Below are 14,425 nucleotides of genomic sequence, written 5' to 3' on the forward strand. Positions count from 1 at the left end.
GTAGGGATGTAACGATTAATTGTAAGGCAGTTAAAAATCGATTCATAGGTATCACGGTTGATATCGTTTTCTGAAAATTGAATCGCAGTACTTTTTTTAACCAGCAGAGGGCGGTGTAGGCGGCAGGCGGAGTCTGCTAATACTTTCTTTCTGGCTGCCTTCTACTCTTAAATATGTTAATAAATGATTCATTACCCCTTTAGCACCGAAAGAATATCTGTAATATTACTTGAATATTTGTAAAAGTCACGTTTTTCTATTAGCTCTGTCTGCTAGCATAGCTTCTCTTCTTCACTGCAAGATATCTGCATGCCAACCGACCACTGGGTTACCAGCGCCCTCTGCTGGTCCAAACAAATATGACGTAAATCAGTACAATCGTTTTTTTTTTTTTTAAAGTCCAATTGTTAAGGCACAAAATACATTTTCAGTTGCACTTTTAAAAGAAAAAGAACTATTATGCAGTTTTGCATTGTTTACTATAGAACCAGAATTTAAATTAATAGGCTTCATTTTAATTTGTATTATTCCTTTATTTATTTCATTCAAGATTTATTTTTAGTTAAATTGCATTGTTTTGAACAGTTTATCAAGGAATTCTTTTGACAATGAAAAATAAAAGGAAAATAGTACAGTATTTTCTAGTTTTTTTCCCAAAAAAAAAATTTGTCTACAGTCTCATTTTGTAAAATAAATCGTGAGAGAATCGTATCGTGAACCCAGTATCGTGAATCGAATCGTATCGGGAGTTGAGTGAATCGTTACATCCCTACTGAGAAGACCAAGCTAATGTTGTTCTCTAACCATAAGAAGGTGCCTCTAACTCCCCTGGTCGTGTCCACTCTTGAAGGAAATGTCATAGAAGTGGTACATGAATATAAATACCTTGGTGTCGTAATTGATGATTCCCTCACTTTTAAACTTTTCATTGACAAACTTGTGAGGAAATTAAAACTTAAATTGGGTTTCTTCTTCCACAACAAGACATGTTTTTCTTTTGGTGTAAAGAAGCTCCTTGTCTCTGCCACATTCTTATCTGTGTTAGATTATGGTGACCTTTTTTATATGAATGCTTCTTGTACATGTCTTCTGATGGTGGACTCTGTTTATCATTCTGCTCTGAGGTTCATCACAAACTGTAGAGCCATGACACATCACTGTGAGCTGTACTCTAGGGTGGGATGGCCTTCCTTGTACACTAGGAGGCAGTGTCATGGGTTTACTTTTATTTATAAGGCTCTTAATGGATTACTGCCCTCTTACATCTGTACATTACTTACAAAGAGAAGCACGAACACTTATGCACTGAGATCCAATGATCAGCTGTTGCTCACGGTTCCTTTTGCCCGCACAGAGCTGGAAAAAAGCCTTTGTACATGAGCTCCTTGTGTTTGGAACATGCTGCATAGAGACTGGAAGTTGACGGAGTTTTTATCCTTTGTTAGATTCTATTTATCGGTCTCTGTTTCTTTGTTAGACTCTATTTATTGGTTTTGTTTCTTTGTTAGATTCTATTTATTGGTCTTTTTGATCCTTTGTTAGATTTTATTCATCGTTTTTTTTGTTTCTTTGTTAGATTCTACTAGGGTTGCATTTTTTGATTTTTTAGTTTTGTGTATATTCTAAAACCTTTTTTTGTGTGTTCAGGTCATATATAGCAGGGGTTTTCAATCTTGCAGTTATCCCATTTGGGGTCACCAGACACTGGGAGGGGGTCCCCAGATGTCTTTATAAATTTAAGAATATTTTCTGAACAATTTGAGTCATTTTTCTGCAACTCCACCAAACTCACCATATTTTTATTACTTTTTCTTGCCATATTATTGGTGATTTTAAAGTATTTTTGCTACAATACTTCGATTTCTGACACTTCATCACATTTTAATGACTTTCCTACACATTTTTCCACTTTCCAGACATGTTCACTTATAAACCATTTCTACACCTAATGTCACATGTTGACACGTTTAACCTCTTTTCACCAGATTTCATGCTAATTTTTTTTACCACATTCATGATTTTAATGCCCATATTTTACCAGTTTAAACTTATTTGATTACCCTAATTTGCAACTTTTAACCAATTTCTGTGGTTTTTAAAATCCCATTTCACCACTTTTTCCACTATTTGTCACTTTGAACCCATTTTTTTGTGATTACAAGGATTCCCATCTTTAAAGCTGATATCTGGAGTTTCTGAGAAATCCATCATTCTTTTGAAATTCATAAAAATCCCTAACTAGTCTTTCACTATGGTCTACTGCTGGTAGTCATTTATATACAAGAATGTATACAAGTCCCTCCTTCATCCATAGACCCCTATACAAATGGAAACAATCGCTGAGTGCATCCAGCCAATAGGCTTCCACTTCCTGTTTTTTTTAAGACTGTCAGTGAATGATGAACGGAAACAGGTAAACCCATAGACATATATCAATGAGACCGTATTATGTTCCGCAATGCACGTGCAGAAAAGTAGAGGCGTGGCTTCTAGTAGACTAGCAGAGGGAGGAAATCATCTGACTATAATAGTAAACTTCCTGATAACAGTATTTATTATTTACACCTAATGTCACATATTTTGACCCATTGTCACTTTTAACACTATTATTTTTTGCCAGTTTAAACTAATTATTTTAATATTGACCTTTTCTACCACTTTTAACCATTTTTGTGGTAATTTCTGCTCCAGAAAACTGTTTAGGTTCCAGGATTCACTCACACATGCTGTCCCACAGAGACAACAGTGGGTCACATGATGAAATATGAGGCTGTGAATGGATGAGTTCATATTGTGTGAGAGCAGGTTTTAATTCTGACTCAGATCATTTTAATAAAGACTCAGACTGTAGTGGACGTTCACTTTAATCACAGTTCATACGTTCTTCACAGCGTCTTCCTGCCATCTCCTACGTTCCTCTGTAACACACACACACACTGCCATTGAGTACTGAATAAGTTACAGTAGACCCAAGTCACTCCACTGGTGTCTTACACCAGCTGGTGATCATGTTAGCTGGTCATCACTTAACACAGACACCAGTTAGATCAGAGCAGCAGGAGCTGCTGATAGAGTTTAAGAGAATTAGACAATCCTGTATATTGGTTCTTCTAGCTCTATGGTTTCTAGCTCTATGGTTCCTAGCTCTATGGTTCCTAGCTCTATGGTTCCTAGCTCTATGGTTTCTAGTAGTTCAGGTGTAAATTCTCAGTAAATTTGACATTAATGAAGGTTGATGAGAGTCAGAAAGCTGTAGCATTACATCAGACGTCTAGTCTTCATGGTCAGTGTGGACCTCCTAATGTGGACCTACCACAGCGGTAGAGCATGTTCAGTCGCTGAGCGTCCAGTGAGCTCAGATGTTCCCTCTGACCCATCTGATCTCCACCGTGCAGAGCCTCTACCGTGGGACGACTTCCAGAGGCGAAGAAGAACCTGAAACAACAATCAGATGATTCCACACCTTCACAAAGGTTCAGAAGGAGGACAAGTGTGGCATGACCCACTTTCCGTAGTGCATGATGGATTCCAAGTCGTACGCAAGGTTCTGAGTGTCTCCAGCTTTCTTCTCAAAGTTTCTCTCTTTGCCTTTAAGGTGAGTGAACATGTTTAGAAAGATTAACCTGGAGAAGAACAGATGCTTGTAGATCCCAGAGACCTTCTCACCTGGCTGGATGTTGTCCCAGTGGACGTCAATGAACTGGTCCCGGTCCATTCTGGTGTGTTCGTGGTGGAAACCCAAAGCGTGGATGAGTTCATGGCAGATGTTTCCCACTGAGCAGGTTGGACTGAAAAACACAGGCTGAGATCCTCCACGACACCCCACGAAGGAGGCACATCTGAGGAGGATCAGGATCAGTCTGAGGATCCACATGATCTACTGACCACAGACTTACTAGATAAAATCAGCCTCAAGCATCTACTCCTCTGTGAATCCACCAGATTATTCACTCTACATGGACCTAATGGTCAGATTAGATCTACAGCATTACCAAGAAGTGACCATTGCTTCCTCACTACGTTCTGTTGTTTCTTGTGGTGTGGATGCGATGACAACAAGGTGGTGTAGGAAAAAGTCTTCGATCGAATGACTTGTAAATAATATGCAGTTTATTAAATATAATCAATGTCCTGAACAAGTAATAATGAGACCTGATGAGAGCATGCTGGTCAGATCATTACAAAACTCTGAGGCTGGTAAAGAAAATCCCTCATATATATATATATATATATATATATATGTCTTCCAATCTTTAATATTAGCTCATAACCATATAAGAACAGCCCAGTTCTGGGTTGTGGATGTACAGACAAACAGTTTATCATCATGGGGAAAAATATAACAGGAAATGTGAGCCTGGGGCTTCATCAGCTCAGTATCAGATTTAAGAAAAACAAGTCTAACATCTGGAATCATTAGGTTCCCATATCTCTGAATAACGACTAACACCTGTGTCAACGTTCTTATCGCCCCAAAAGAGCTACACCTCCATAATGTCAAAATAGGGTGTCTCTCAATTTATCACTTAGAGGGGCTCTGCAGACAAAGTCTGAACACCCCCAGATTCCTGTGAGATTATTCATGAGTTTCACATATGAAAAGGACTATAAACCTTTAATATCACATGTTAGATGCTTTAATACACTTCAGTGCTAACATGCTAACATGTGGAACTGGTCGCTACAAGCTAAGCTAACATGTGGAACTGGTCGCTACGTGCTAAGCTAACATGTAGAACTGGTCGCTACGTGCTAAGCTAATATGTGGAACTGGTCGCTACAAGCTAAGCTAACATGTGGAACTGGTCGCTACGTGCTAAGCTAACATGTGGAACTGGTTAGCTACGTGCTGATCTCCTACAACACCTACTGATCTAATCAGCCATGAGGATCTATCAGATTATTAATTCTCCATGGGCCTAATGATCAGATTAGATCTACTGGATCTCACATGATCAATAGGAAGTGACCCACTGGTTCCTCACCCTTCTCCGCTCGTGAAGGTGACGTAGTTGAGCTCGTTGGTGCGTTTCTTGAAGCGGATACAAGACATGCTAGAGATCATGTTCATGGCGGCGAGGACGTCAGCTTCTCGATTGGCTTTAATAATAAATAAAACAGTCAGCGTTTTGTTTTTCTCCCTAATCTGCGTTTGTTTTTCTGTGAGGAAACGAACCGAGATCTTTGTTGATCACGTAGAACATGACAGCGTCCGCCCACAGAGTTTGGACCGCGTTCCTGTCCGTCTGTGGACAAAAACAGTAAAAAAAAAAAAAAAGCCTTTAGATTAGAAAAAAGGATATCAAAAACACACCAATTAAGAAATCTAGAACAGGGGTTCTCAACCTTGGTCAGGACCTCAGTTGGGGTCGCGAGATGCCTTCAAGAAATTAAGAATAATTTCTGAACAATTTCTGCCCATTTTTACCCTTACAACTACACCAAACATCGTATTTTAACCAATTTTTATCACTCCTTACCATATTTTCTTCTTCCTTTTAATGTATTTTTTCTACATTTCTGACACTTTTACATCACATTTTAATGACTTTTCAGACATGTTCAACACTTATAAACCATTTCTACCACTTTTACACCTAATGTCACATATGTTGACCGATTATTGTCACTTTTAACCTCTTTTCACCAGATTGCATTGATTTTTGCCAATTTCACTATTTTAATAACCATATTTTGCTACCTTAATTTCTCCTACATTTTGAATTCATTACCCACAATTTGTAACTTAACCAATTTCTGTGGTTTTTAAAATCCATTTTACCACATTTTCCACCATTTTTGGTCACTTTGAACCATTTTATTAGTGATTAAAACAGGATTTCCATCTTTAAGATGACTAATAATAATAATAAACGTTCCTGGATAACAGTGGATATTATTCAGATGAATAAATAAATGTGGTTATCACAGATTCATAGAACAATAGACCATCATTTTACTGACTTTATGGATGGACCCCAAAAATCTCTCCCCTTTATTCCCCCTTATAGATGGTCCTGTCTCCACATGACTGTTCTTCAATGTTCATGTCTGTGTTCAACCACCTTCAGCTACAGTGGGGGTCCCTGCTCTATGGACCTTTATTTTGAAGGGCCCCCGCTCTCTGGAACCTCTCTGGTCGCTAAAGGGCTGAACAGGTTGAAAACCACTAGTTTAGAAAAAACAAGGAGGTCTCACCGGCACCAGAATGTCTCCTTCCTGAGTCACAAAGTCCTGCTGAACATCTGCAGCAGAAACAAACGTCACTGATCAGTGGCAGATACCACAGCACCGTGTGTATTCACCTTCAGACATTTCTGCATTGGTCTCGTGGGTTTCATTGTAGTGACGTTGGTCCTGCACAGATCAGAGAAGCATGGTTCACATCAACACGTCTGAGCCTCAGCCAATCACAGAGAGCAGCTTGAGCCAATCACAGAAGAGGAGAGACCTGAAGCAGCGACGACACATTCACAGCAGCTGAAACACACAGGAAGTTAGCATGAGCAGCTGAAACACACAGGAAGTTAGCATGAGCAGCTGACACACACAGGAAGTTAGCATGAGCAGCTGACACACACAGGAAGTTAGCATGAGCAGCTGACACAAGAAGTTAGCATGAGCAGCTGACACACAAGAAGTTAGCATGAGCAGCTGACACACAGGAAGTTAGCATGAGCAGCTGACACACACAGGAGTTAGCATGAGCAGCTGACACACACAGGAAGTTAGCATGAGGCAGCTGACACACACCAGGAAGTTAGCATGAGCAGCTGAACACAGGAACTCTGAGTCCTACCTGTAGGCGGCTCCACTGAGGTCAGGGAGGAGTTGGAGGCGTTACCTGCACAGAGCACATGATCAGTTTGATCTGCTGTCAGAAAAGCTAGCAAACGTGTGACCTCTGACCTGACAGAGGAGCAGTGACCAGGATCAGACTGGAGGGGGCGCCAGCAGCTAAACAAGAGTAGGAGATGTTAATTAATGTAACTTTTCATAAACCACTCCCACCCAATCAATGGAGAAGATACCATGCCCTGCCCCTTTAAACCCTATTCAGCCCGCACAGCTACGTACTAAGCTAACATGTTAGTCTGGTCGCTACATGCTAAGCTAACATGTGGAACTCATCACTACGTACTAAGATAGCATGTGGAACTGGTTGCTACTTGGTAACACATGCATTGGTTACTATGTGCTAAGCTAACATTTGTGACTAGTCACTATATGCTAAGCTAATATGTGAGACTGGTCGATACATGCTAAGCTAACCAAACATGGTTTTTTTCACCTGGAAAGACACTGTTTAGTCGGAATATGAAACGGCCGCTGCACAGACAGATCATCATGTTCATATTTGTACATTTATGAACAGATCTATTATGAATACATCTTTACCTTTTCTCTACAACAAAGGAGAGGAACAGATGTAATGTGCAGCTCTAACCAGGGTTGGGGTCAATTATGATTAATTATATTTGAACAAATCTGTAGCTGTTAAAATCATAACTAAAATGTAACTGAGTTCAGATAATTCATAAAATGGAATAAATTTGGATTTAGAGTAATAAGGCCCTAAAAATCTAGTTTAGATATGATTAAACCACTTAAACTGGGCATAAAATCCAGTAAGGTATGAAAAATGAGAACACAAATTTCAGAAGTGAAGGGGAAAAAAAAAAAAATTGGTTTAGGATCAGGCTATCCTAAGACCCGTAAAACATTTTAATGGGTTATTTATTTCAGGCTCAGTAATTGTGAGAGAACATAAATAGGACCTATTGTAATAATAATTATAACTTTAATTGTAATTGAAAAACATGCCAGTCACTTAACCATAATCTCTCTGTAAAAGAAGGAATCTCAGACTGAGCTGAGACTTTCACATGGCTGCTGCTTGGTCCAAGGGTGTGCTACGTCAGATTTGTTGGACGCCCCACCTCCTGAGTTGACGGACTCTGATGACATCATCAGTCCTACCTCTACAGTGATGACGCCCCACCTTCAAACACAACCTCATTGGTCCATCCATGAAAAAGCTACTTACCCTTTCACCTGGAGTTCCCACTGATACGTCTCCGCTGCGCCAAGGCACCGATCCGGTTTTTGCCCCACTGTCCGGTAATCCCCACCGGTTGCGTTTTGAGGTGCGCCACGTGCACTCCGGTTGAACGACTGAGACGTCACGAGACAGAGCAGTTCTCACTATATTATATAATTGCGTGAGAACGCAGTTAAAGGTACGTGTTCTTAACGCAACAATAAACAGATAAACAGGTCAGTGTTCCTAACGAAGGAGAACAAGAAGGTTGGACTCTGGTTTTGTCATAGACACATTTTTATCAACAGAGTTAAAACTGTAAAACCAGTAAAACATGAACTAAATCAAAGTTGCTGCAGTTTACAGTGAGTTACAGTATGAGAGGAAACAATAGAGTGAATGTGATTTTGTGTTTTACACACTATAACATTTTGGTGATGTAGTTACTTGAAATATAATCTGAAGTGTTTTATTCTGAAAAGTAACCTGATATTTATTGCAGACTACGTGTTTAATTTCCTGTTTAGCTTCATTTTCTCTGTGCTGATTGATGCAATCGTGCTCCACCAGAAATAGAAGTCGTGTGTGTATCTGGTGGAGGCACCGGACTACCACATCTATGAAGGAGCAGACACACACCACAGCAGACCTGGTGGAAATGAACACATAGACTAAAGTGTTAACCTATCAGCTATGGTGGCGTAACGCGGTGGAGCCCCATCCACTGGAAACTGGGGGTCACTTTTCTATAGCACTACATACTTCCTACAGACACTGCACTAGTTAAGTTTTAATTGAACCCAACCCTGGCTCTAACCATGACAGATCTATGACCTGCTTTTACCCATGTACCACATGTTGAGGATGTAAACTTCATGTTTGTTTCTGTGGAGGATGATGATGATGATGATGATGTAGGCTCAGTTTGTACCTGCTGAGATGAAGAAGATGAAGGAGAAGATGATGGACTCCATGTTCACTCTGTGACACACACACAGGCTGAGCTCCAGCTGTCAGCAGCTGTTTTCACTCCTCTGATGACGGCCTCTGATTGGATCAGCTGTGAAATGTGACGTAACGATGACGTTTCAACTCATACATGAACCAGAGTCACTCTGCATTTCAAAGTTTGCTGAGATAAGTAACATTAAGACAATTAATGCACTTATTTTACCGATGTCCAGTAATTGAACTGTTCTGGAAGGATATGGAAACATTTCTTTATAATAATTTCAAAGACAAAAAACAAAAAAACAACAAACAATTAAACTTGGTAAATTTCACATCCATAAATATTAATTCCAGAAAACTAAGCCACACTTTAAACCATTCAGCATTAAATGTAAATATTGTATAGAATCTATCAAATTAATTAATAGTATGTCTATCCACACATTAAATTTGATAAATGATTTATTTAAAGATTAGAATGCTTTGTAACATCTTTAACCTGTACCTGTAATCTACATTATTTTTTATTTCCTTACAAAGCATCTTTATTTGTATTTTTTCCTCTCTATATTGCTGTTGCTTATGATGTCATGTTCTATCTGCTATTATTTACTGAGAAGCATGAATGTACTGTACATAACATTCAATTAAAAAAAATAAAAATGAACCAGTCACTCAGGAATTAAATCAGAATCCTTTCCTCATATTAAGATCAAACATGCTTCACAATATACATGAATAAAACAAATGACTTTGTCACAATCAGGATTAAATCCTACAATGATTTTCTTCTTACTTTTTTTTCCCAGTTGCCGTGAACGCCTCTCCCTTCTGTATTTCATATTTTATAAACAGAAATTTAAAAATTCTAAAATAAAATAAAAAAAAACCCTAAAATCTAAATGTGTAACTTTCAAGTGTTTTAACATCAATTCAAAAGTAAACACAGATTTACCTTTAAAAAAAAAAAAAAAAAAGTTAAGGAACAGTTATGAATACAACAATAACAACAACAATAAAAAACTATAACAATAATGACGTGTTGTTTAATATATATTATGCGTTGTTATTTTCTGTTTGTTTTTTAAACGATTACTTTGTTTATTTAATTAAAGTCTGATCTAAAATGTTTCCCAACACTCAATATTTCATCCGCTCTCTGAGTGTCCCTGAACGCGTCACTGACTGCAGTCATGTGACCGTGGGTCATGTGCTGCCTCAACTTCCTGTTCGGTGACATGTTTCAGGCTCAGTTGTGTTTAGTTTCCTCTTTTGTTGTTTCGCTCTGGTCATGATTTAGTCTGACCTCCATCATGTCCGAAACACTCACGCTGCTCCGCTTCTCCTGGTCTCTGATGCTCCTGTGGACCGGAACCAGCACCGGAACCGGGACCGGAGAAAAGGACGCGGACCCACAGCTGTGGTACCGAGACCTGTGCAGGTAACACAACAACAACTACACACAAATATTACACAGCTATAAACACATACACAATACACAGCTATAAAAAACACACACACAATACACACACAATACACAGCTATAAACACACACACAATACACAGCTATAAACACACCTGTGCAGGTAACACAACAACTACACACAAATATTACACAGCTAAAAACACACACACACACACACACACACACAATACACAGCTATAAACACACACACAACACACAGCTATGAACACACACCTGTGTAGGTAACACAACAACAACTACATTCACACAGTAACAGTACAAGGTAAAATACACACACACACACTGTTGGGTTAAAGTTTGTCAGCTTATTTTACAATGACATCATCCTCTGTAATGCACACACACACGCTGAGAGGACCAGGTCCTGCTGCAGACCAAGGTCTCAGCTCAGGTACACAGACGTGGAGCAGGGAGAAGGAGGAGCCTATAGCGTGTGTGTCACATGGTCAACCTGAGACTGTCCTGTTGTGGGCGGAGCCACACACGTCTGATTCAGTTAGTGTCTGTAACCAGTTAGCTACTTCAGAGTTGTCCCCTGAACCGTTGGACCAGCACAGACTACTACAGACTACTACAGACTAGTACAGACTAGTACAGACTAGTACAGACTACTACAGACTAGTACAGACTAGTACAGGACTAGTACAGGACTAGTACAGGACTAGTACAGACTACTACAGACTAGTACAGACTACTACAGACTAGTACAGACCAGTACAGACTACTACAGACTAGTACAGACTAGTACAGACCAGTACAGACCAGTACAGACCAGTACAGTCTAGTACAGGACTAGTACAGTCTAGTACAGGACTAGTACAGACTAGTACAGACCAGTACAGACTACTACAGACCAGTACAGACTACTACAGACTAGTACAGACCAGCACAGACTAGTACAGACCAGTACAGACTACTACAGACTACTACAGACCAGTACAGACCAGTACAGACTACTACAGACCAGTACAGACCAGTACAGACCAGTACAGACCAGTACAGACCAGTACAGACTAGTACAGTCTAGTACAGTCTAGTACAGGACTAGTACAGACTAGTACAGACTACTACAGACTACTACAGACCAGTACAGACTACTACAGACCAGTATAGACCATAATTTTAGCAGTATAGTCAGTAATTGTTGCTCTAAAATAAACACAGTGAACTGTGAGCAGATCAAACAGGACAGACAGGCCTAAAAACACACACACACACACACACACACACCACACACTGCTGACTATTTTAATTATTTGAATGTTTTTATTGATTTAAAAACTGTTTGTTTTCTATTGCATTTTTTAATCATGTAAAGTACATTGAATTGTGTATGAACTGTTCTTAACCCCCCCCACACACACACACACACACACAGGTATAACTGGGAGGTGTTCGACCATGCTACTAACGTTAACTACACTCTGAGGCTCTGCTCTGAGGCTCCGCCCACTGCTTGCGGCTCAGACGTCGCCGTCTGTCTGAGAAACATCAGCACAGGACAGGAGCGCTCTGTGGGTGGGTCACTGTGTGTGTGTGTGTGTGTGTGTGTGCGCTTCACAGGAAACAGGAAGTAAGAGTAGTTTAGATTATTAACATGTGGTAAAGAAAGTTTAGAAGAATAAAAACAGGTGAAACATTAATACAGAAGCTCTATAGAATAATGTCACTGTTCCTTTAAATGCTTTTTAAAGGCAGTAGAAGAAGACTTTGATCTGAGAGATGTGCTTAGAGAACAATCATTATTATTGTTATTATTATTATTGTTACTGTGTCTGATGTCAATGAACGTCCGAGGAGGAGATAAAGAGGTTGTGGATGCTTCTGGAACCTCCTGTTTCCTGTATATAAATGAATTTAGTTTATGTATAGGTTGTATATTCTATTTTTAGAATAGTGATGTAGATGGTGCATGTGTCACGTCGTCACATGACCTGTGGTGTGTCGCATGTGCTCACACTTCCTGTTTCCTGTGAGCTAATGTTTGTAATAATAATAACTGTGATGATACACTGAGCTTATGATCTATGACTGGACCAACAGACTTATTTAACAGAGTTTTGTTTTATTATAACTCTACGTGCATGATGTAAGCATGAGCTTTTAATAAACTTCTTCTTCCACAAATTTAATCTAAAACTAAAAATTATAAAAGTTAAAATATAATAAATAAAATATTATATTTCTTTATTTTTTTCAAGTGCAAACAATATTATGTGTAAAACCAAATCAAAGTTCTAGTCAGTCAATATATAGTGTAAACAGAGCCACGTACGTCATTAACAACATGCTGCAACTACACACACATGTTCTATAACTACTAATAAACTACTTCTACAAATTGAAACGAGGGCTGCATCTGAATATTCCCTCCTATCTCCTTTCCTATCCACTGTTCCCTCCTATCTCCTTTCCTATCCACTGTTCCCTCCTATCTCCTTTCCTATCCACTGTTCCCTCCTATCTCCTTTCCTATCCACTGTTCCTTAACCCCATGGATGACATCACAGGGTTAATGAAAGGTGTTAGGAAAAGGCCATCACGTTTGTTTATACAATCAGACACACTTCCTCTAGGTGACGTAATAATCTGAAGGTTAATGAAGGTCAGTGACGTCTGTCGTGGTGAAAAAGCTACAAATGTCCTAAAATAAACTAAAAGTTCATTTCTAACACTTTCCACTGATATAATGTCATAAATCACAGGTCTGAATGTAAATCAAAGGAAAAGAGGTTACCATGGCTACGAGGAACTAAAGGTAAACTAAAGAACGTCACATAGAGAATGGTTGATCACACTCACCTTCTACTCACTAATATTAATTATGATTAATAAAACATCATGTGGATTAAAATGATATTTTTTGTAGAACCACAGAGTGTCTGTTTTATGTCAGTTATAATCTGATAATATGTCTACATATAATAATATATGATGAAATAACCAGGATTGTTATCAGGATTCTGCAGAGCTTGATGATGAGGTCATCATTTGAATCAGGTGTGTTGGAAGAGGGAAACATCTAGAACATACTGGATAGGGGCTCTTGAGGACCAGGGTTGGGGACCCCTGTTCTACACGTTCGGGTATGCGTTTCCCTTTAAATGTTGTTGCCGCAAGGAATTGTGGGTCAGCAACATCTCATCTCTTTTGGTAAAGGATGTATCAGTGTTTCCTAGGCTAAAGGAGGTTATAAAGGAAGCATTGAGCCTTTTTTTCTGAGCTTAAAGAGAATTTGGATGCTCTTCATCATGGCCACCACTTAAACACTTCTGAGGATGAAGGAACAGTGGATAGGAAAGGAGATAGGAGGGAACAATGGATAGGAAAGGAGATAGGAGGGAATATTTGAATGCAGCCTCAAACTAAAATGTACTCCTCCTCTTCTTCTTTTCCTTCAACCTACTGCAGGTTCTGGCAGACTAGACGTAGCAAAGGTGCATTACTGCCCCCACAGGTCACAAATAGAAGGGGATAGCTCACAAAAAAATAAAGAAAAATCTTGTGACAGATTTTTAACACAATGAGAAATTTCGTCACATCCCTAACAATAACAGACATTATTGGAATGATGACACCTGTGTGTGTGTGTGTGTGTGTGTGTCTCTGTGCGTGCGTGCGTGTGCGTGCGTGCGTGCGTGTGTGTGTGCGTGCGCGTGCGTGTGTGTGTGTGTGTGTGTGTGTGTGCGTGCGTGCAGGTAACCTGTCTCCACAGATACTCTCTGGCTCTGTTCTGGACTTCAACAGCACTGATAAATGTCCTGGAGGAGAAACCAACGTGCAGAGCAGTGTGAGCTTCCAGTGTGGGAAAACCCTGGTAAGACTTTAACTCTAGTATTAGCATTCTTTAGCTTTAGCATTCTTTAGCTGGAGCATACTTTAGCTGGAGCATACTTTAGCTGGAGCATACTTAGCTGTAGCATACTTAGCTTTAGCATTCTTTAGCT

General features: G+C 39.5%; 2 protein-coding genes across 3 annotated transcripts in view; one reads left to right on the top strand and one right to left on the bottom strand.

Moving 5' to 3' along the window:
- Nucleotides 1–2,846: 2,846 nt before the first annotated feature.
- LOC114458278 (high choriolytic enzyme 1-like) lies at nucleotides 2,847–9,101 on the bottom strand. Of its 2 annotated transcripts, XM_028440660.1 has the most exons (12): nucleotides 8,973–9,101; nucleotides 6,910–6,957; nucleotides 6,800–6,844; nucleotides 6,452–6,480; nucleotides 6,306–6,357; nucleotides 6,199–6,245; nucleotides 5,177–5,246; nucleotides 4,986–5,100; nucleotides 3,667–3,839; nucleotides 3,507–3,588; nucleotides 3,314–3,435; nucleotides 2,847–2,918 (listed from the first exon to the last, which is right to left on the bottom strand). In XM_028440660.1, the coding sequence occupies exons 1-12, from the start codon at nucleotides 9,013–9,015 to the stop codon at nucleotides 2,875–2,877; spliced, it is 870 nt and encodes a 289-aa protein (XP_028296461.1). In that variant the 5' UTR covers nucleotides 9,016–9,101; the 3' UTR covers nucleotides 2,847–2,874. The 2 variants fall into 2 exon arrangements, with proteins under 2 accessions (XP_028296461.1, XP_028296462.1); XM_028440661.1 differs by lacking the exons at nucleotides 6,306–6,357; nucleotides 6,452–6,480; nucleotides 6,800–6,844.
- Nucleotides 9,102–10,199: 1,098 nt separating this feature from the next.
- Nucleotides 10,200–14,425, top strand: part of igf2r (insulin-like growth factor 2 receptor) — a 45,774-nt gene continuing 41,548 nt past the window's right edge. Inside the window, 3 exon segments of the mRNA XM_028440440.1 lie at nucleotides 10,200–10,433; nucleotides 11,857–11,996; nucleotides 14,177–14,295. Coding sequence (XP_028296241.1) covers nucleotides 10,306–10,433; nucleotides 11,857–11,996; nucleotides 14,177–14,295 — 387 coding nt within the window. The 5' untranslated portion in view covers nucleotides 10,200–10,305.

The sequence above is a fragment of the Gouania willdenowi genome (genome assembly GCF_900634775.1).
Source record: "Gouania willdenowi chromosome 24 unlocalized genomic scaffold, fGouWil2.1 scaffold_320_arrow_ctg1, whole genome shotgun sequence".
NCBI lineage: Eukaryota > Metazoa > Chordata > Actinopteri > Blenniiformes > Gobiesocidae > Gouania > Gouania willdenowi.

What these genes read in the sequence shown, in the direction of transcription:
- LOC114458278 (XM_028440660.1), bottom strand. Translation starts at nt 9,015, where the DNA reads ATGGAGTCCATCATCTTCTCCTTCATCTTCTTCATCTCAGCAG. An exon ending in GGTCACTGCTCCTCTGTCAG is followed by an intron (nt 6,845 to 6,909) that starts GTCAGAGGTCAC and finishes TGCTCTGTGCAG; the next exon opens with GTAACGCCTCCAACTCCTCC. An exon ending in ATGTGTCGTCGCTGCTTCAG is followed by an intron (nt 6,358 to 6,451) that starts GTCTCTCCTCTT and finishes TGATCTGTGCAG; the next exon opens with GACCAACGTCACTACAATGA.